General features: G+C 40.2%; 1 protein-coding gene across 3 annotated transcripts in view; it reads left to right on the top strand.

Annotated features, from left to right (window-relative positions):
• Positions 1–23,210, top strand: part of LOC111863928 — a 54,413-nt gene that overhangs the window by 23,760 nt on the left and 7,443 nt on the right. For 2 of the 3 annotated variants that reach the window (XM_023850752.2, XM_023850753.2), the window contains exons 2-9: positions 740–837; positions 3,047–3,313; positions 8,383–8,533; positions 9,096–9,225; positions 10,719–10,869; positions 12,821–13,009; positions 20,113–20,232; positions 20,749–21,099. In XM_023850752.2, coding sequence (XP_023706520.1) covers positions 740–837; positions 3,047–3,313; positions 8,383–8,533; positions 9,096–9,225; positions 10,719–10,869; positions 12,821–13,009; positions 20,113–20,232; positions 20,749–21,099 — 1,457 coding nt within the window. Of the gene's footprint in view, positions 1–739; positions 838–3,011; positions 3,314–8,382; positions 8,534–9,095; positions 9,226–10,718; positions 10,870–12,820; positions 13,010–20,112; positions 20,233–20,748; positions 21,100–23,210 lie in introns of those variants that run through there. The other variant, XM_033751258.1, reaches the window with a different exon arrangement.

The following is a 23,210-nucleotide window of genomic DNA, read 5'->3' as shown; positions in this document are numbered from 1 at the left end:
TGGAACATCCACCGTATTCTCCGGACCTAGCACCGTGCGACTTTTTTCTCTTCCCAAAAATCAAGTCTGCGCTGAAAGGGACCAGGTTCGAGTCCGTGGATGCAGTGAAAGCAAAAGCGACGCAACTCTTGAAGAGCATAACACAAGATGACCTGCAGCACTGCTTCCAACAGTGGAAAATTCGCATGGAGCGGTGTAGGGATCGGGGAGGGGACTACATTGAAGGGGATAACATTTCGACTGTCTGATTTTTTTTTAATAAAGGGTTAGAGCATGAATCCGGTTTCTTTATTGCCACACCTTGTAATGGGGGCTTCTACTAGGTCTGTGCCAAGGAGTTAGAAGGAAGACAACTGGGGCAGCCATGTCAGTTCTGTACGTTGCAGTGTTTATAAATATGCTAGATTTCATCTATCAGCCAAAGTAAAGAACTTTCACATAGAATGTTTGAACACAGGATGCCGATAAGAAAATCAGGACCAACAGGAAGATTGAGAAAATTGTATAATGATAGGTTTTGTAATTTGTATTTCTCTCCAAATATTATTGGAGAGATTAAATAAAGGAGGGTGTAATGGGCAGAGAATTTAGTTTATGTAGGAGAAATGAAAAAACTTAGAACATTTTAATTGGTAAACCCTGCCAGCAGTTGGACACCAACCAATCAGTCCAGGGTCAGTTGTTTACCAGAAGAGGTATTCTGATATAGCAACCTGATATTTCTGTTTGTTCCATTTAGCCGAGAATGTGAGCCATGACGACCTGATCTCTACCTACAAGGCATCCTGTGAGAAGCATGGGACTTATCCTATGCCACATGTCCTCAATCAGCTGCAGGTAGGGACACAGATACTGTTCCTTCTTAAAAATAGATGTGAAGTTTCACAGTGAAGGAATATAGTGAAATCTCCTTTACTGATCGGTCACATCAAAGTTTAATTAAAAATCAGCAAATCATTTCAGATGATGATATATTTTATTCGAGATTACCAACTTTGTCCATTGTCTGGTAGTGTAAAAGAACACAACCTTTCAGGAACTGGATCAGTTTCTGTCCTCAGGTGAATGGGTAGTGAGGTGTCTACTTACTCACAATGGCTCAGCAATCACAGTGCCTCGTGGATTCAGTCACAATGCCTTCTGCATTTGGTCACAGTATCTCCTGCGTTCAGACACATCACCTTATGCATTTAGTTCTGTGCCTTGTGGATTCTGTCACTGGCTCCTGCATTCAATCACATTGCCCCTACATTTTGTCACTGCCTTCTGAATTCAGTCACAGTGGCTCCTACATTCAGTCACACTACCCCTGCATTCAGCCACAGTTTCCCCTGAATTGTCGTAGTGTCTCCTGCATTTAGTCACACTGTCCCTACATTGTCACACTGCCCCCTGAATTATTCAGTCACCATGTCTCCTAGATTCAGCCACATTGACTTTTGCAGTCAGTCTCATTGCCTCTACATTCAGTCACTGTCTCCTAAATTCAGTCACATTGTCACCTGCATTTGGTCACAGTGTCTCCTACTTTCAGTCACTGCCCCTCATTCAATCAAGTGTCTCTTGACTTCTGTGGCTCTTACATTGAGTCATATTGTCTTCAAGAATTCAGTCACATTGCCCCTGCATTCAGTTGCAGTGCCTGTTAATTCAGTCACAGTGTCTCCTGCATTCAGTCATGCTGCCTCTGCATTCACTCACACTGCCCCTTAATGTAGACATAGTGTCTGTTGCATTCAGTCATATAGCCCCTCGTGAATTAAGTCTCAGAATGTGACCATACTAGTCTGGTAAGTACTGAGTAGTTATACTCTCCTGTTTGGGATAACATGAAGAAAAGAAAACACTGGAGTTGCTATATAAGCATTCAGTTCTGTAACTTGTTCTACTGAGTGATAGTGTTTATTTATTTTAACAGTTACCTGCAGCCCCCACTGGAAACAGATAAATTTATGTAAATAAATTTACCAGTTTGTGAGACAGTTCCAGAAAAGACATTTCTCTGCTTTTATTTGAATTAAAATCTATAAAGAGTGCTGTTTGTTATTTCTGAAACTTAACACCATTTTTAGTTTTTCAGAAATGTGATTGGTATTTGGTGAAAGGAAATGAACTAGTTATTATGGAACCACTAAAAAATTAATCACTTAGACTTCAGAAAATAGTGAAGACTAGGCTTCTGGAATGTGATATTGAGTCATGTGGTAGATAGGTTCCTGCAAAGCCTTGGTATCTACCAGACCACATGGTATCACATGATAAGGCAACTAATCTCCATAATCACCACTTGAGAATCTCAAATCTTATATGAGAGCAAGCCAATTTATAAGGCCGCGCCATAGCTCAAGTGGTTAGTCGCTGGCTTTCCACCATAGCTGCACGGGTTCGATCCTGGGTCTGGTCAAGTGGGATTTGTGGTGGACAAAGTGGCGATGGGGCAGGTTTTCTCCGAGTACTTCGGTTTCCCCTGCCAATCTTCATTCCACCAATTGCTCCACAATCACCCTGACCTATCATCTGGGGCTGGTACAATAGGCCAGAAGTGGCCGTAGTACAAGGGACTTAGTCCCACCCCACTAGCAATAAAGAAAAGCCAATTTATTATCACACAACTATTTTGGTTCATGTCATTTTTAGCGTGTTTCCACAGAAGACTATCCCCAGCAATTGAATCTGTATTTAATGTGAATTTAATGGAATCAAGTTCAGTAAACGAATTTATTTGTTTAGTTTGTTCTGGTAATGTTTTCATTGAAGATGGAACAAGAAGGTTCCTGCAAAATGTTGGTATTCCTCAAACTACCCAGTGTTGTCAAGTTTTGTTTTCATCAGTAAATTGTTGCATGACTTCATTTTGGGGGCTCGTTTGAGTGAACTACCATGTATGTAAACATTTTTATTTTAAAGAAAATTCAAGAAATTCTTGTTATGAAAAATGATCAGTTGGAAGACCAAGAAATTAGGTGAGAGGACCATATTAAATTGCATCTTAATGTGAATTGGATTGTTAGCTAAGGTTAACCTGAGAGAGATGCTGATTCCGCAGACTCTGGACATGGATGCAGTTCGCAATGAGTGTCTGGACCTTAAGGGTCACACACTGTGTTCCATGCAGTGTGAGACATTAGAAGAAGTGCTCAAGAGGGTGCAATTCAAGAACATCGACCTGGAGGCTACGTCACTTGATGATGAGAGTTCTGTTGCTCTCTTTGATATGGTTGAGTATTATGAATCTGCAGTCCATCTCAACATATCAGGCAACGAGAATATTGGGGTTCGTGGATGGCAGGCTTGCTCCCGAATGATCAAGAAGGTAAGACATATTGAAAGCAGAATAGTGTAATAGTGTGACTTTAGATATAAGAGCAGTTGAACTTAGCTTCTAAGTGAGAATGTTACAAGAGATGCCAACAGTGTGTAAACTGCATGCACTGTGATCTTTCTGAGTGAAAGTAAAGTTATGAAGAGTACTATCTTCTGGGATATAATGCTATGTAGTTCATTGAAAGTCAACCTACGTTTTGAGGAACATATTGTCCCCATCTTCAGGGTCAAGTGAGCCAGCATGAAAACAGATGGCAAGCTGAGTAATTGGCTAGCTGGAAATTTCAGGTTGCATAGGAAGCAGGAGGGAAATGGGAGAGTGAACCTCAGTTCCCATTGGCTCACTGTGGGACAGAATGAAACCACTGGGCTCTCACACAACCACCAAGCAAACAAATAGGAGACAAGAACAGGAGTTTAGGATGGTAGTTTTGCTGGTCTAGGAGAAAAGATGGGAAAAAGTAAGGGAGTGTTGGGCAGGGAACCGATGTGTAAGGGAGAAAGGTCAAGTTGCAGTCAGGCAGAGGTAGCAGAAGGAAGCCAGAACATTAGGTTGGAGTCCAGTGAGTGCCTAGAGATAGCATATTTTGTGCATAGGACATTGTGCACAGACCTACATGGCCCTGTAGAGAACCCAGAACTGCTGCCATGTGATGGAGGCTTCCTGTGATCTTTCATGGAGCAGATGAGAGGTTTCCATGACTTGCTCAGACAGAAGCCATCTTCTCTGTTCATACAGTTGGGGTGAATCTCGATCTCAGGTGTCTCCCTGATGATGCGATCCAAGCACCTGGATATGGCGGTGTGGTATAGCAGGGGGCAATGCCCCAAGTTGATACTGTGCTCTGCCATAGTTGACTTGTCTGGGTGTTCTTAACAGATATGTCACTGGTGCTCCTTCAACCTGGTTTCATGGTAACAACCCATCTGCCCATTGTAGATCTGATCACACCTATAGGCGAGGCTGCATATTCCCAGCATCTTCAGTCAGAGGTTGCCCTTGACTGAACGAAGGAAAGTAGGTAGTTTCCTCAGAGGGAGGCCCACAAACTTGATGTTGTGGCAAGACAGAACCCTGCTGATGCAGTTGAATAGTGACCCAATATAAGGCAGGAAAGCCACTGAATCAGGATTTTTGTTGGGTTGGGCAACCCTCAGGGGGGTTTGAGGGCCCTGTGAATCTGCCAGTTGGTGTAGCCGATCTGCCTGAAAATGTCCCTCATGAACAACAGCAACCACAACCCATGAAGGCTGGCTTGATCATGCAGAGCTCTAGTTCCTTGTACCAGTGTGGGAAGTACAGCATGCTTGTTGGATGGGTGGTGATGAGAGTTAGAGTTTGGGTAGAGGTTGGGATGTCCCACAAGATGGAACAACCTGCGGCTTGTAGTTTACCGGTGCTTTGCATAGACTGCCACATCTGACTAAGGTAGTCTGGTAACACTCCATGGCAAGGCGAAACATTTGCCTTTCAGAATGCTCTTTGAGCTCACAGTATTCTTCTGCATTGCTGGATGGTGCAGTGGCCATGAATGCATGTAGGCTGTTTGCTGTTCATGTCATTACTGTGAAATAGCACAAATTGCTAGTGTTCTGTGCAAATTTGCTGCCGTGGGAGTTAAGTCAGTATCAGGATTGCTGTTAGTCAATGTTAAGCACCATGCCAAGGTGATGTATGGAGGAATGGAGTTATAGCTCCACACATTTCTAACTTTGGTACTAGATGGAGGTGAGTAGTTAGTTTCACACCCTGGCCTCTTTACCTTTGGAATAATATCACCCAGTGCTCCCCTGGATAGGAGGGTAGTTGGGTCCCAGACCCATTTTGGATGCTGTAGTAAAGACAAAAAATAGCTTGCCCTTGTCAAGAATTGAATGCTGATTTCTTGGTTGTTCAGCCCATAGCCTAGTCACTATACTGACTAAATGATCCCAGGGCATTATACAGTAAGACTCAAACTTACATGTGTACATGAATCTGTAGATACACGAATACACAAGTACATTTTTTTTAAACAGTTGGGTATTTCAGTGTCTATGATCATTAGTGCCAGATATGCAAGATTTATATAATACAATATAATATGGTATTTTTATCATACATACATTTTTTAGCTTCAAATATCCATTGGAATGAACATAATATGTCAAAAAAGTAACATAAATGAGCATTCTTGATCTTAAATAGTTTTAAGCTTATACAGAAACCTTTGAAATGACTTAACTGAGCAAGTTGGAAACTTTCTGTGTCTTGTGAAAAGATGAAGGAAGATGAAATCCTCCCTTTTCTTAATTAAGCCCCATACCATGAAGACATATGGGAGAATGAATATATGCATTCTTAGCCTTGCCACTAGATGGAAGTGAGTAGTCAGAGTTAAGCATCTAACCATGAAGATGTATGGTTGACTTGAGGTACAACTCCATGTATTTTTAACCTCAGCTCTAATTGTAGGCGAGTCACTGGTTGGCTTCACACCTCAACCATTTTTAATAACTCCCCCACAGTACCCATCGGACAGAAGGCTAAATTGGCCCAGAGCTAGTCTTGACCCTGTGTAATGTGTATTTTCTGCCAAGTGGTCATTGCTATTACTGTTCCTTGTGATGGTTTTAAATTAAACATGGCAGACAGACATTAATTGCCCAGAATTGTTGTCTGCTGCTGTAGAACAAACATCTTTTATGGCTTTGTTATGCTGCTGCTTTTAATTGCCAAGACCTTGAACAAACAATGGAAACGACAATGTTAGTCAGTCCTCTTGATGAAAGCATAACATGGCTTCATTCAAGTGGAGTTGAATGTTGTCCAGAACTTTGTAGGTACTTGTAACAAACTGGATTTGTACTCAGAGGTGTGAATCTTGGCTAAATTATTGATTTTCCGTACTGGAATATTCATTGGCTTTGCTCAGTTATTTCCGAAGCATGCCATGATAATACCTTGAAGAGCTCATCTCCATCTTAGAAAATTCATGTCATTTTTCCATTTTATTTCACAGTATATTGAGCGAAGTACCTGTTTAATGAAAGAATAAGGGGTGGACCTTGAATGGTCCTTACACCATAACAATCAGAAGTCTATTGTGCATTCCTCTATGTTTCAACCCCTCAACATTTCTACACTTTGAACAGAATGCACAGCTAATCTGAGTCTGAGTCATCTGAGTCATATATTATGACCGATGATCAGTCAACCAGTCTGTTTTGGAATAAAGCACCCATCTGGGGCTTACAACCAGATTTGTATTACTGTCAGCCAGTTGCGAGTTTGTTGATATGGATGCTTTCTCTGTTGAGAGGGCGGGTCTGTTGTTTGCAATTGCTGTTGACTTTCACCAGCGCAGTCATTCTTGGGCCTGAGTCCTACGGGACTTGCAACCATATTTTACTGTCCCAGATTTGAGGCTTCCCTTTTTGTCACCTCCTACAACTCGCAGGGCAACAGTGGAGGTATTCGACACAGCCTCCACACGTGACTCCCTTTTATAACTTCAGGACGAACCGAATATACGTCATTACATCTAACAGATCTTCTATTCTTCCATGTTTATCTGTTGCTGCGGAAGTGTGTGTTAATGCCGTAGCAACGGTCTGGTTTTCCCACAAGCCTATCCACAAGCCATTGTCCAGCAGTGGACTTTTCCAACTTTCAGGCGTCATGTCACAATACATTATTCATATTGGACTTCAGTTGGGACCAGAACATTATTTACCAAATGGGATTTCAGTGCAGCATCTGCATTTGAAAGAGCTCCATTAAATCGCCTAAGAATCAGTCAGTCAATCAGTGCAGTTAGTGAATCACTCAGTTTGGAAAGTAGCAGTTTGTCATTATACCTATAGTTGTTTTATATAATTGTATAATTTTTTGAAGTGTGTTAGTGTTATCTATGCTGAAAACCTGGCTCTTCCGCTCTTACTTAATTCTCATGGAGTTTATGTTTCAGTTAATAAAAGGTGTGTGTGAGAGAAGTTCTGTGTTGAGAGTTTTGCATCATGATGACAGGTTCCTCCAAAACATTGGCACTGTTCTCCCAGGTTATGCAGCATCACCTCCCAGAATACTGTACTCTTAACATTCACCACCTAAGGTCACAATCATATGTTGGTACCTAGCTAACAAACTACCTATCATGACATCCCAGAAACCTTAATCTTAATATTATGACATGACGCCTAGAAGTGGAACCAGAGCTTAAGTTCATTGCTAGCCAATGGCTCACTAACACGTTTCCATGGCAAGGGAATAAGAGAATAATAGAGGAACTGTAAGACATTGCAATCTGTATTTGGTTCGCCTGGAAGGGTTTTATTTTCCTAGTGGGGTGGGACTAGGTCCCTTGTACTGTGGCCACTTCTGGCCTATTGTACCAGCCCCAGATGATAGGTGAGGGTGAGTGTGGAGCAGGGAAAACTGAAGTACTCGGAGAAAACCTGCCGCAGCGCCACTTTGTCCACCACAAATCCCACTTGACCAGACCCGGGATCAAACCCGGGCCACCACAGTGGGAAGCCAGCCAGGGACTAACCGCTTGAGCTATGGTGTGGCCCCTCACCTGGAAATTAGTTCAGTCCAAGAGTGAGCCGTGAGAAGTGATTCAGATGCATTTGTAAGGGTGTTTAGTGATTCAGTAGTAAGAGTATTCATGAGAAGCCGAGTGTTCAGCTGTGGAGTGTTAACCAGTGGACAACGGAATCTCAATAAGTGATCGATTCTTAAATTAGAACCAAGTCAGTCACAGTGGAAGAAAAGACACTCATAGTCTAGTAAGGAATGGAGCAAGTCTCAGCCATTGATTGTGAGCTGTTATAATTGGTTGTATTTGTAAATAAGTGCCAATAAATCCTATCCAGAACCCATTTTGTTTGTCACGCAAACCGCTCATATGTGGTATTCACCGTACTGAGAATGTCAGATCTCAGGATGTGCCATAAGTACAGGAAGTAGGGGCTTGTGCAGCACTGGTGCCTGTCTGTCTAACAACACAGTGTCATATCTATAGTGAGAACATCATGTCTTATATTGTCCTCCCCCCTCCTTTTTATCATTTTCAGACTCGCTGTTTGGAGCACCTGGAAGCACGTAATGTTACACTCAATGAGCAATACATGCCAATTTTAAGTCGTGCACTACGGATCAGCACACAGCTTCAAGTACTGAAACTGGAAAACTGTAATCTTAGTGGTCGTCCCATCATCATACTGGGTGAGTTGTCCCACTGTGGGTCAAACGGGTAAACACTCACGCTGTGTTGTTAGGAGATCATGATTTCACAGACTGGCCCAGATACCAGGTATCCTGGTTGAGTGTATCATGGTTTATCTCAACCTCTCCAGAGAAATGCCTGGATAGTACCTCAAATTACACTTGTAATTACCGAGTGTTTGAATATTGTTCATCATCTACTGTCTCAAACATGAACATAACCAGCTGGTTCAGTTGGTAATGCTTTTGACTTGTAGTTGAGAGGCACCAGTTCAGATTTACGCTGGGACACTGACTATCCTGATTGAGGTCTTCGTGGTTTTGCTCAGGCCCACCAGGCAAATGCCAAGATAATACCTTAAATGAAGTCATGCCAACTTCCTTTCGCATCCCTTCTAATTTATTATTCATTAATCATGTCATTTGCCACTGTATAGTCTGAGCTACTGACAGCATCATTAAATAAACTGCAAATAAAGAAATGGCTGTTCTGAATGTTATTTGCGTTTTTGCTGTTATATTTAATGTTGACAGCTGGATGATGTTTAAAATGTGTTGGCAGCGGCAGCGCTGAAGTTGAACACAGGTTTAAAGGAGTTGTACCTAGCAGACAACGACTTGGGAGTGACGGATGCCATTCAGCTTGGTGGGCTCCTGCGTAGCAACTTCACACTACAACTGCTCGATATCAGGTCAGTCCAGCACCTTCTGTCACTTCTTTTTGCTCAGGCTCTGAGAGGCTGGTTAAAAGTGTACACAGTAATGTTTATAAGTGAATCATCAAAATCAACAGAGGAGCTCTCCATGTTCAGTTTTCTTGCTGTATTTTCCCAGTGAAAATTTTATATGGCCCTGCTTAATTCTTTTCACATTCTGACAGGAATTTTCCGTCTCATGCAAATTCCAGGAAACTATGCAACAGAACACAATTTCAGCGAAATGCTTTTCCATCAGTAGGTAGATACCAACATTTCAGTAGAGCCTGTTGATTGCAGATGAAGTCAGGTTCCTGTTAACACTGTTATGTCACTTCCACATTTCATAGTATCACATCCCGGAAGATATCAGTCTGTATGCTCACTTCCATGAAACCTCAAATCTTACATAGTAGTATCCAACAGATTATTTTTTTGGGGGGGGGGGGGAATCCCCCATCACTTTTTGCTATATAATAAGCTTAATCTTCTTTACATCTTCCCCACCATTCTCTTTCTTAGGCTATTAATGTCCCTCTTCCATCTTCTTTGTGCCTTCTCTTATCGTCTTTTTCATTTTTTCCTCTTCCATCTTTCTCTTCTTACCCTCCTTTTAACCTTTGCCTCCACCAATATAATTTCATTTTTAATGTACTACTAACATGCCAGGATAGCTTAATTGGTATAGTGATGGCCTGTTGACTGAATGGGTGGGGTTCAATTCCAAGCAGGGACAAGAGATTTTTTTCTTATCCACAGCATCCAGGCTAGCTTTCAGGCTCACCCAGCCTCCTATCCAGTGGGCACTGTCAGCTCTTTTTCAGGGGCTAAAGTGGCCGGCGTGTGAATTTGATGGCTCACTTTCATCTAGTGTCAAGGTCAAGAATGATACAGGTATATCTTCATGGTGTGGTATGTAATTAATTAACCACAGGGGCAAATTTACCTTTTCCTACTTACTACTACTACTAGTACCACCACCACTACTACCGCTGCTGCTGCTACTGCTATTACCACCACTACTGTGGCTGCTGCTGCTGCTACTACTACTACTACTACTTCCCCCTTCTCCATTCCCTCTGTCCCTTCGCCTTATTCCTCTTAGGCTGCTCTTCATCCACCATTTCCTTCTCTCCTCTCCATCAGTGACATAACATGAGGAACTGTGTGCTCAGTGCCTGAAAGGGATACACATTAAACTGCTTCTGTGTGTTACAATTTTTACATTCGTTTTGAAACTGCCATTTGTTCCTGGTGCCAGAGATACAGGTTTATATATTGTATATATTGAAGTGCATCAGCTTCAGTGTCGTGGAACTGTATGATTACATTTTCTGTCCACATTTAAAATACTTTTATTACATCATAAAACTCCACTAGAAGCAACAAACTTAGTTTTAGTTAAATAGAAATGCTCCAAACATGATAGCAAAGAACTACAACCCATAAACATTCTGGCAGACTGATATATGCATGCTCTTTTATTTCAGTAATAACAACATTCAAGACACAGGATTGGGCCACATATCTGATGGACTGACAGACCAAACACCAGAACAATCGGGCAATGGACTTAGCATCCTTGTGCTCTGGAACAATCATCTTACCCGCAACGCGTCAAAACATTTCGCCCGTGCCGTGGTTCGTATAAATAAATCCATTTAAATAGTAGTGGCTTGTGGTGAAACCTGTGGAGTTAAGAGATGTTTTGTTGAACTTTTTGGATGGTATTTCCAGCATTGTGACATGCATATCCCTATGGTTAGCTAAGACAGTGCTGTGGCATTATGGGCTTTATCTGCTGTGATTGAAAGTTTAAATCTATGGTGTAACTTTGTAAGTTTCATGTGATTTTGACACTTTTATTTTTCACAACATCAGGATGACGTTAACTTTCAGATGAGTGGTCATGCAGATTCTGATGTGCTTCCATTTATTCGCAATTTTAGTTACCAGAAAATACTTAAATGATTATATATAAATATTATGAGACTGTATGGGGTGCTATTGGGAAGTTCCCGGACTAGGTCAAAAACGAAATGCTGGCTTAACTTACTCAATTTTGGCTGTCATCTGCTTCAAAATAGTTTCTTTTGGGAGTGTATACAATGATCCCATCATTTTCCATGCTTCAAAAGCACCATGGCAGTCATTTTTCTTACTGCTGTCAAGTATCGCTTGGAATTCCCTTTGGGTGTCAGACACTGTTTCAAAATGTCGTTCCTTCAGTTTCATTTTCAATTTGGGAAAAAAACGAAATCACAAGGTGCTAAGTCAGGTGAATAGGGAGGAAGGGGAACAATAACCCTGTTGTTGTTAGTCACAAACTCTGTGGTTTTCAGGGATGTATGGGCAGGCTGGACTGTGTGGACTAGGTCTATTGATTGGGCCCAACTGAGTAGGTTTTACCTGAAGACGGAGACAGAATCCAGTCTCCGAAATGTTGTGTTTTGAAAAATACACAGGACAGTTTTTAGATAATAGCAAGATGATGGATGATGTCCAAAAACATAATATTTGTACTGTGGTTTATTTGATAATGCTGTTAGTAGCTAGACTCCGTGGTTAGGTGGTAGATGAATGATGAATTGGAAGGGATTTGGATAGAAGTAGTTATGGTCTAATTGAGGTTCTGTGCCAACATTTGCCTGAAGGAACTGAGGAAGATCGTGATGATTGTGATGATGGTGACAGTGTTGGCAGTGACAACAGTGATTGATCGTCGTTATCATTGTAACTATGTGATATGGTTGGATCCTGTCACTTTATTCTGGCCCTAAATCTGGGTCAACCAACTGTTTATTGGCCCTCTAAAACTTCTCTGACCTGCAAATATGATAATCTTTTTTGTTGATTATTCTCTTGGGTCTTTGCACTGTGTGGATGTATGCTTCTGATTGCTTTGGAGGTACATACTGCTTCCACCACGAATGCCTGAAATCGTGACGGTAATTTTACACAGATAGGTTATCAACTTGTCATAAAGTCACTGACTTGGAGGACCATGGACTTCAATATCATAATGTCCCTCTCACATAGAAGCTGTCTGAAGTTGAGGCTCCCACATTTTCTAGACTGTCAGCTCACAGATGGTGGTAAGGTTGTCAGCCATACGCGCCGACCATCCTTTGTCCCCCAAGGAAGAGCCCTAGTTCTCATTTCTATTAGAGGCTTAGTTGACTCCAGGGCCAGAGCATGCCTGGAAGGATTAGGTAAATTGATGAAAATCCAATGACATCAGGAATTGAACCTGCAGCCTTCCAGCTTGTAACATAGTGCCTCAACCAACTATGCTACTGTATGCCCTTCATCATACATTATGTATGTGACCTTATGGAAGGAACGTTCTGTGTTCAGTGAGAACTCTGATGTAGCAGTTTTAGTTCCCGTTGTGTGTTAAACAGAATCTGGTAACTTCCTAATATTGATGGAAAGATCCATCACATTATATTCTGATAACACACCCTCAGAAATGTTTAGACATGATATATGATGTGTGAAATAATTTATTGAATGGGTCATTTATTTGATTCTGTGTCACACTGTTTGTCCTGGTATATCTGGTAAGTGTGATTTCCATGTTCACATGCAGGCACGCAGCAAAACGCTTGAGACACTCAATATTGGGCAGAACAAGCTGACAAATGAATGTCTACTTGTTATGAAGAACTCGCTACAGCAGAACCGAACTCTGCTACAACTTGGCATGCAGTCGACACATCTGTCTTGCGAGGGGGCCATTGCTTTGGCAGAGTGCATTGAAGATAATCCTGTCATACAGGTATGTGAAGCATGAATCAGAATATCAGTCTGTTTGAACGAAAGGTTGTAAGGTAGTTATATGAAACACCGAACACACTTTTCTATAGATATAAGTTTTTGTGACATTTTGAGCTGTATTTCATTTCAAGCAGTCCTTTGTTTAAAACTGTAAGCAAACAATTCTTAAGTCATTGGGTCATGCATGTATACATAATAGAGTCTTGCAAATGAAACACTTCGTTGTACATTCACATTAGCCACTACAGCCTATAGGACAAACGTCCAAGAAATATACACATCACTCCCAACAACAGTACATAGCAACAAAGGGGAATATGGGGAGGGGAGGGGAAGAAGAATGCATAATACATCACATTTAAATTAAATTATTTTAACAAGGATCTGACTTGGTTTCCTAATAACTTTTCAGATTTTCACATCTTAGTGCAGTGACGTGTTACAATACAGCGTAGCAATTTTAATGAAACATATAAACCTGAAAATTGCCCAATATGACCGAAACTTGTTGTAATATGTGTGAAACATAAACTAAGTGGTGTTTAATCAGTTGTCAATAAGGTATTCGTTTAGAAGATTATTACATATGTGTGTCCTCAAATACGGTGTTAATTGTTATTCCTGAAGTGCATCATTTAGAAAATAGAATCTTAATGCAGTAATTTCAGATTGGTTGTTATGCCATTTTGTTCTTGTGTAAGATAGAACTTTGTCTGAAATATCATTGAGGGTATGTCATATAGTGGATGAACAGCCTTATGCAAGGAGAGTCCTTTGTGTTTAGAGATTTCTGGCATGGATGTTTTGTTTCCCTATATTACAAATAGAATCTAGTGAATTTCTAATGATGATATGATCTGTATCACTATCTAGGGTTCCGTCTTCTGAGATAGAGTGCTGTGTAGTCTGTACAAGGTCAGTTGATGTTTCGGAGGTTACATTTTCTCCGAAGGGACTACATGGCATTGTATCCCAGAAGACAGAATTCTTCATAACTACTGCTGAGAGAACCCCAGATCCTACATACATCATTATCTTATGGTGACACAATAACATATATGATTTGGACACACATGTTCTTTACCATGATAAAGCAACAGCTGATTAAATGATTCAGATGTAATATTGACACATAGCCCTGTAGATCAATAATTTTAGTGTTTATGACAATTATATTTGTTTAAATTGTTACTTAAATTTTAAAATAATGTCAAAAGTTTTGAATAAGTAATGTTTACATTTTTGTGCATGAGACATAACCCGGTTTTCTTTTGTGATTCTATCATTATGTAAACTTCAGTGCCTTATGAGAAAATCTTAGATAGCTCAGTTGGTATAGTAATGGGCTATGGGCTGGATGGCCAGGGTTTGATTCCTGGCAGGGTTAAGATTTTTATCATCTCCATAGCATTCAGACTGACTATGACCCACCAAGCCTCCTATCCAATGGGTACCAGGGACAGTTTCTCCAGGGTAAAGCTGTCAGGGCATGAAGCTGACCATTCACCTCCATCTAGTGCCTAGGTCAAGAATGGTGGAACTATACTTCCATGCCCAATACATCTTTATGGAATGGTATTTAATTATTTAAGCTCACAGACAGCTTTACCTCAGTAGCTTACATGATATGAACAGCCTGTAAGGATGAAATGCAATAATTCAGAATGTCAGTTCAGCTGATGTGAACAGCTGCTGCATTGTATTGTGACGATAAAGAATATATATGTTATTTCATTAATCATAGTTAATGTCAGTGATTTTGAAGTGTGGCCACAGTTATTTTTATGAGTATTGAAACATATCAGATGCAGTATTAGAAAGTTTGTTTTCTGAAAAAAAAAACTGTCTTAAATTATTTTATGTGTCTAATAACAGTTGTGGGTCCTCATATATTTTGAATATCACATCAAAATCTTATCTAGAACTGAATGTACCATAGCAATTTCCAATTGTTTGTAAATGCAGATATAGCAGTATTTTTGTTTGTAAATTTGGCCACAGCAAAGTTTTTGTTCATGCATGTAGCCATAACAGTTTCTATATTTTTTAAGAGTTTTGTTTTGTGATATATAACACTGTGTAGTCTGTTGAATGTCAACAGATGTTTTCGTATGAACATGTTCCCTCCATCTTCAGAGTCAGAGAACAAGCCAAGCAAGAAACCAGCATGAAGAAGGTAGCAAGCAGAGCAGTTTACATGCGAAACAGAAGGGAACTACAGAGTGCCCATTGGTGAACAGGTTGCTTTGATTGCGACCTGCTTCATCTTCATCCTTGCTTGGTTTACTGTTCAGCTCTAAAAATGGCAGTAATGTGTTCATCCAAAACTTTCAGTAGACTACACCATGTTACACCTGTCTTCACAACCACAACTGTGAGAGACTCAAATCCTGCATTTTTTGTTTTCTGTATGTAAATGTGGTTGTTATGAATTATTTTGTTGGTAAATGTATCTGCATTTAATCTGTTTCTTCATAAATGTGTCCACAAGAAATGTATATTTTTTTTCTTTTTCCATAAATTTGCCTGCAGCAAATTTGTTTCTACATAAGTATGTTCACGGCAAATCTGTTTCTTCATAAATATGTATGCAGAAAATATATTTCCACATAAATATGTCCATGTTTATAAATGTGGTTGTAGTGATTATTTTGTTGATAAATATGTCTGCTGTAGATTTGTTTCTTCATAAATACATACTCAGCAAGTTTATTTCTTCATAAATGTGTTCATATGTATAAATATGGTTGTAGTAAGTTCCTTTGTTAGTAAGTGTGTCTGCAGAAAATTTATTTTTTCATGAATATGTCCACAGCAGATGTTAGCTTGACAAGTTCTGCACTGTGCCATATGCATAGTTTACAAACTGTCAAGGTGCAAAATGTTTGAACATTTTTTAGTTATTTTCATTTTTTTCTTTTTGTACATCTGTTGGTATTTCACATCTTTGCAATGAATCAGTTTTCTCTGGCTTATGTTCTGAGCATATAATGGACTTCATCAAAGAAAATTAATTTTAGTTGTTTATTAGGGAATATGGAGTAGGGATAGCTCAGTCAGTAAGGTTAGAGTGAATTTTAATACTGGCAGAAACAGGATTTTTCTTCCCACTGCCATGTTTACCATAATTCTGGGATTCGCAGTTTCCTATCCCAAGGCATTTTATACTTAGTGACTTCCACAAAAAATCTGTTCGTTGGCAGGTAAATGTGCAATACAATAAATGAATGTCACAAGTGAGTGGATAGCACTCCAACTTCATATTTTGGTGGTCCAGAGTTCAAATCTTGACCTGACTAAAGTTTCTCTTGGATTTCCTTCTGTCTCCGGGCATATGTTGGGGCAGTTCCTCAGATGAGGCCACAATCACTCTTCCATACTCCATACAGTCATCTTACCATTTATCACCGTCATCTTCACTGCTGAACATGTTGTTAAGAAAAACATGAGTAAATAAGTAAATAAATAAACCTGACGAAAGTTCATGTAACAAGTGTTGGGGATGGAGAGTATGATCTTGTGTTGTCTGATGAGCTGGGGCAACGTCAGTGTCTTGGGATACAACTTTGGACTCTGATTCAGAGAGTTCTGAGATCAGTTCCTGGTCAGATCTGTGTGCAGATTTTTCTGCTTACTAGTTTATACCTTCATTTTTACCAAAGATAAAACTTCTTACTGTTGAATTTAAATGATTCCAAGTCAGTAATCTTGAGATTAGAGTTTCCTCAGTGTTCCTGTCCACTGCTTCCAAAAAACCTTAAATATAGGTTTTACTGTATAAATATACTGCGTGCTGTCGGAAAGTTCTGAGACTCGTGTTGTTGTAAGTGCCTCGGTGAAAGAAGATGAGAGGGGAGGCCAAGGTGACGGTTCCACAAGTCTGTTGCATCAGTCTGCCACGTGACACTGAGCTGTGAACACGCATTGTTTTACATGAGTGCTTTTTTGACTTTGGGTTTCTTTTTGTCTTCAATGGATGGCAAACTCGAGCAACGTATCTGCATCAAGTTTTGCATGAAGCTCGGTAAATCCACTAGCAAATGCCTTGAAATGCCTCATAAGGCTTTCAGAGAACATTTTTTAAGCCCGATAGCAGTTTTGAATGGCATTCACATTTCAAGGCTGGTTGAGTGTCAATTGAAGATGATGAATGTTGAGGGTTACCAAGCACCAGTAAAACAACAGAAAATATTGCAGAAATTCAAGAACTCGCCCACAAATACCATCACCAAACGATCCATGAGCTCGCAGGCACCATTGGGATCAGTGATGGAGTTTGCCAGGATATCTTAAGAGAAAACTTGAACGTGTGCTGCACTGCTGTGATGTTTGTTCCCACACTCTTGACAAGAGATCAAAAGCAGCGGCTTGTGAACATGTGTCTCGAGCTACAAGAGAAGTCTAATGAGGACCCAACTTTTACGAGTATCTCTAGGATTTTTTTAAAATGCTAATGAGGTGGGACTGAGTCCCTTGTACTGTGGCCACTTCTGACCTATTTTACCAGCCCCAGATGATAGGCGAGGGTGATTGTGGAGCAATTGGTGGAATGAAGATTGGCAGGGGAAACCGAAGTACTCGGAGAAAACGTTCCCCAGCACCACTTTGTCCACCACAAATCCCACTTTACCAGACCTGGGATCGAACCGAGGCCACCGCGGTGGGAAGTCAGCCACTAAGCACTTGAGCTATGGCGCAGCCACTCTCTAGGATCATAACAGGTGACAAAATTTGGACTTATGGTCATGATCCAGAAACGAAACAACAGTCGTCGCAGCGAAAGAACCCACAATCACCAAGAGCAAAAAAGGCATGGCAGGCCCGGAGTTCAACAGAGAGCATGCTTGTTGTTTTTTTGATGTGAAGGGGATTGTTCACTGTGAATTTCTTTCTCTTACACTAAGGTCAACTGACATTTTGAGACGCTTGAGAGAAAATGTGCTACGAGAAACACGGGAACTTTGACGAAGCCACAACTGGTTCCTCATCATGACAACGCACCTGCTCACACATCCCTGAAAACATCAGAGTTTGGGACTAAGAACAGCATGGTTATCATTACCCATCCTAACCACTAGCTGGGCTTAGCTCCCTGTGATTTCACTTTTTCCAAAATTGAAAATGAAACTGAAGGGATGGTGTTTTGAAACATTGTCTGACATCCAAAGGGAATCAAAAGTGGTACTCGACAGCGTTAAGGAAAATTACTTCCACAGTGCTTTTGAAGCATGGAAAAAACAATGAGATCAGTGTATGTATTCCCAAGGATAGTATTTTGAAGGAGATGGCAGCCAAAATTGAGCAGGTTAATCCAGCATTTCTTTTTTGACCTAATTGGGGAACTTTCTGATAACACCTCATATAGCTCTTCTAGTTGAAACAGCATCTTTAATCTTTTGGCTACCAAGCCTTGCTGTAGAACTACCTGCTAGAAATACCAAAAGCTGCTTGAGGGTAAGTGCAGTTGCAAAGAAAATTCCAGTTTTTCCTCACATTTCCTTCAAACAACAGCAGGTATATATCATGCGAAGGCCTCTTCTTTCCTGTAAACATTGGTATGTCATGCTTGATGCTATCTACTGACAGAAATTATAGTGATCAACATTGAACTGATCTTTAGACTTTGACGGCTTTGACACAAATACCCCACACCGATCTGATTGGCTTCTGTAATGCAAAAGGTGAAATAGCCAAACAATCCATCAGCCCAGAGAACTGATGCATCTCAATCCCAATTACTATATATATATATAATATTTTTATTTGGATCAAGATATTTATATCAGTCTGTAGAAGTTAAAAAGTGCTTCAATATTACACTTTTTTTAGTGGCGTGTATCATATTGTTTCCTGTCATGGGCTGAACCAAGTCCTATTTTGAGGCAGATTGAACTCCCTCTTTCATCTGTTCTTTTGGGCATCCTTTGTTATATCATCCTGCTGGATCATATTAATAAGCCCACCATGATAAGTATTCTGGGAGCATCATTTCCATGTTCCCCTTTCAGTTTCTTTGGTACTGTGCAGTTTCTTCTTCCATATTTTCTGTTTCTAGTTGTTCTTTTATATCCTAATTTTACATTTTCGTTGCCATGCCTTCAGCTGGGCCACCAATTTTTCCATCAAGACTGGGTTTTAATTGCACCACATTCAAAAACAGAGCAGGTTGCTGTAGTGTAGTGATGTGGACTTGAATGTCAGGAGATGCTGATACCAGCTACCCTGGCCGGAGTTGTTCAAGGCTTTCTTTCAGTCCCTCCAGACACTTTCCTGGATAGTCCATCTGTCAGGCCATGACAACTTCAACATCCTTTCCAATTCCATGATTCATCCTACCACTTGACACTATGCAGTCTGAGGTCCTGACACCATTGTAAAATAAACAACAGCAACTACATTCATAGGAGAAAATGGAAGAAGACAAGGGGAAAAGAAATGTATATTTCTGTTTTATTGTTATCTTGGTCTTTTTGTACCGAAGTTTCACTGCCATATATCAGCGCTGGTCTTGATAGCATATTGTCAATCCATAATTGTGTTTTGCTTCTCATATTCTTATCAAAGTACGTTTTAACATCTCCATTTAGTTTAAATGGGCATCTCTGTTCTGAAGAATTTCTTCCAACTGCTATTTTATGCTTGCTCCTAAGTTTAAACTTTTTTTAGTGTTATGGAATATTTTTTATCTGTTTAGAATCCAGCCCACAACATGTTTTATAATATTTTTTTTGGGTATAGATATTTTTCTGCTTGTCTTTGTAAATTTAAAAGTGTTTAAATATTATAGAATGTTTTTATCTGTTTGAGAAGCCCTACTTTCTGCAATACCAAGTCATCATCGAAGCAACCTACACTCCACTTTTGGAAGACCAAAGAAGTATGGTTTGAATTTCGGTAAATACGATATTGCTTATGAAATTGACCAAGTGAAAAACTGTCATTCTTGTCAGGGATTGAACCAGCAGCCTCCCATTCACAGGTAGGTTGTAGGATAACATAGCCAACTTGAATGACATTGTTTCACTTGGCTGTGTATTGACTTCACATCAAAGACTGAAAATGATTTTTATGTGTATAACCATAACAAATATGGTTTGGTTCCAGAGGATAGACTTACGAGACAACTCTCTGAAAGTGGCTGGTCTGATGGCACTTGCTCTCTCCATGAAGGTGAACACAAGTGTTACTCAACTTGACTTAGATGACATACCAAAGAAGAAAATGGTAAGTATTTCAGTCATTCATCTAAGATCTCTGTCAAACAGCACGGCCTGATTATGATCTCCATAACCCATTGTATACTATTGGCTTCCTTCTCGCATCAGGCCTGTTTTATATATGAGCCAGTGGACAAGAAGTCTCCAGGCTATTCTTACTTCCCACAGTCTTTCCTTTTCTGTTTGTTGCCAGCTCTTCAATCTTTTTGATGTCTTCTATTACCTGCCTGATCCATCTTGTTCTGCGTTTTCCCATTAATGTCTGTCCTGTAAACTTTAATTGTAGTCCCCTTCTCATTGTTCTTGTTGTATCCATTACGTTTTACATGGCCATACTGTAGTAATCATTTTTCCCCTCAGTCAGTCTCACATCAAAGAAGACCACGGTCTGAACAATCACTGCTATGAAAACCATAAAACTTACAATACTGTGTAGTTTAGTTTAGCATCACTTACCGAATCACATGTATGCAGTTTCCTCGTTGATAGCTGCTGACCACAGTGAACTTGCTGCTATGTCCAGGAAGATGCAGACGCATTAGACCAGTATGTCACATTGGTGACTGAGATCAGAGGGTATTGTGCCCGCAATGAGACAGCAGCACGTGAGGAGGAAGACATAGTTGAAGAAGGCCCTACCACTGGAGCATCAGGCAGGGGACGATTGACCAACAGTACATCACGCAAGATCTCTTTAACATGTGAGACTTTACTCCGTACTACTGCCATGCCTCCGCAACCAATTGTACCAGACAGCGGCCTATTGGCAGAGCCACGACGGGGTAGTAGCGGCCGACTGCGCAGTCCTGCACCCAGCCCTATCCCCAGCCCCATATCAAGCCCCATACCGAGCCCATCACGAACACGTTTTCAGGTTAGTACTCACTCACAGCTTGACCCCTTTGTATGTGTATATCAGTTCACATAACTCTGAAATTGTATGTTACATCTGTATTGTGGTAGATGGTTACTAACATTTCAGTGTCACATCCAAGGAGACCACAGTTTTAACATACAGGGGGTGAACAAAATAATATTAAAGTAGAAACTCTAAGAAACTGAAGAATAGAATTTGTCTTAGCTGTACTGAAAGAACTTCAGTTGGCAACACTGAGTGTTGTTCCATTTGTTTACATTTTGTAATGCTCATGTCAGTGCATTAATGATTGTGTTGAATAAGAGTTTATGTGAAAGAATAGGAAAATGGGAGACTTGTCTGATTTTGAAAAAATATAGACGTATAAAACAAGAATAAAACAATAAATTCTTGTTTTATACTATAACTTTTGTTTTATATAATCTAATTTGATGTATTTTAATATAATTAATATTGTAACGTGTTGGGTTACTGGAGACGCCGTAGAGATCATTAATTGGTTTATTCAGCAACCTACAAGTAACGGCTACAATTAATTATAACAATGTTGGGGGGTTTTACACTTTATAACCCTATTTGCAATAATGAATTCACGCTATTGTTGGTAGACTACACGTTTCACACACACACACGTCCGGTTCTTCTTTCCGCGACGGCTGCTATATTCCAACTCAACTCGCAGGCTGCTGACTGGAGAACTGTTGATAACACACTTGCTCACCTACTACTTAACTCAGCGACTGCTACGTTACAACTCGCTCGTAGCTGCTGTGCAGTTCCCTTATATAGCCGCAGTGGTGCCTGTTGCATGCCACGTCACAGTAGGAAGCGGTGCCTCGTCACCGTGTTTGCGTATAGCCTAGCAACGCTGTTACCTCACGCCGTCTTATGTCACCGCGCGTTGCGCGTTACGTCACCACGGAGGGGGGGAGTGAGTGCCGACTCATCCGCCACGTCACTGTGGTCTGAGTTGCCACGTTGCTGCTGGGTAGGGAGGGGTTCTGCGTTGCGCAACATGTCACAATATTATTGTATCCAATTTTATTAGTACTGCAGTTCAGTGGTGTACATATGTTAGCCATGTATTTGCGTGATGATGGCTTCTAATAGCCGAAACTTGTAGCAGAGCCAATCTAGGCACTGACCTTAATATAGTTGTGTTGTGACGGATTTAATAAAGGCATTGTATATTATAACAACAGGATGCATGAAATGAAAATTAGAAAAGTATCTGTGGTGTTTCCATTATTTTGTCAAACTCTTGTATTTGCTGCCATGCCCCCCATACTGAGATTTTACCATGAGGCCCAATAGCTGGATTTTAAACGTCATTCAAAACAGAAATGAAAGCAAACAGGTGAAAACAATGAAAAATCACTGTATTAAGAGTAATGTCTACTGAAATGTTATTCCATATAATTTGATAATAGTTCATTGACATTTCAGAGAACATGTTGCCTTCATCCTCAGGGTTGAAGGGTGAACCCAGGAAGCAGAATGATGATGTATTGTAATTCTTCAGTGAGACAGAAGACCTAAAACCAAGGCTAACTAAAAAATTAAAATTACAATTTAATGATGATCTTAATACCAAATTTAATTTAAATCCACATATTCATTTCCTCTAGAGATGAATCAAATTGACACAGTCTGCAATAAATTGTAATAAAATTCATTATTCAGTGCTATGTAGTCTTGCGTTACTTCCAGAGCTGTACCGAACTATTAGGCTTATTTTGGACTCTGCCCATCGTCAGAATCCTTTCAAGTCTATATAGTTTCTATGCATCAATTAGAAAATTGGTTCGCGGTAAATCATCTTATTATTAATATTGAAAAGACAAAAGCACTCTTTTTTCAGGGACGTGGTCCCCGTCAAATTGATAAACCGGAACTTTATTTGAATAATAAGAAAATAACATACACAGCTAATTTAAAATTTTTAGGTATATATATTACAGAGAATTTAAGTTGGTCCTCTCACATTCACCATTTAGTTCAAAAATTAAACAAAACCATCTATCTTATCAAATCCTTACGAGATTTGGTCAGTCTTCCAATTTTGAGAAGTGTGTATTTTGCGAAATTTGAATCTTTATTGAGATATG

This window comes from Cryptotermes secundus, unplaced genomic scaffold (genome assembly GCF_002891405.2).
Source record: "Cryptotermes secundus unplaced genomic scaffold, Csec_1.0 scaffold171, whole genome shotgun sequence".
Taxonomy (NCBI): domain Eukaryota; kingdom Metazoa; phylum Arthropoda; class Insecta; order Blattodea; family Kalotermitidae; genus Cryptotermes; species Cryptotermes secundus.
The sequence above is the reverse complement of the archived record's forward strand: the minus strand, read 5'-3'. Positions and strand labels throughout refer to the sequence as shown.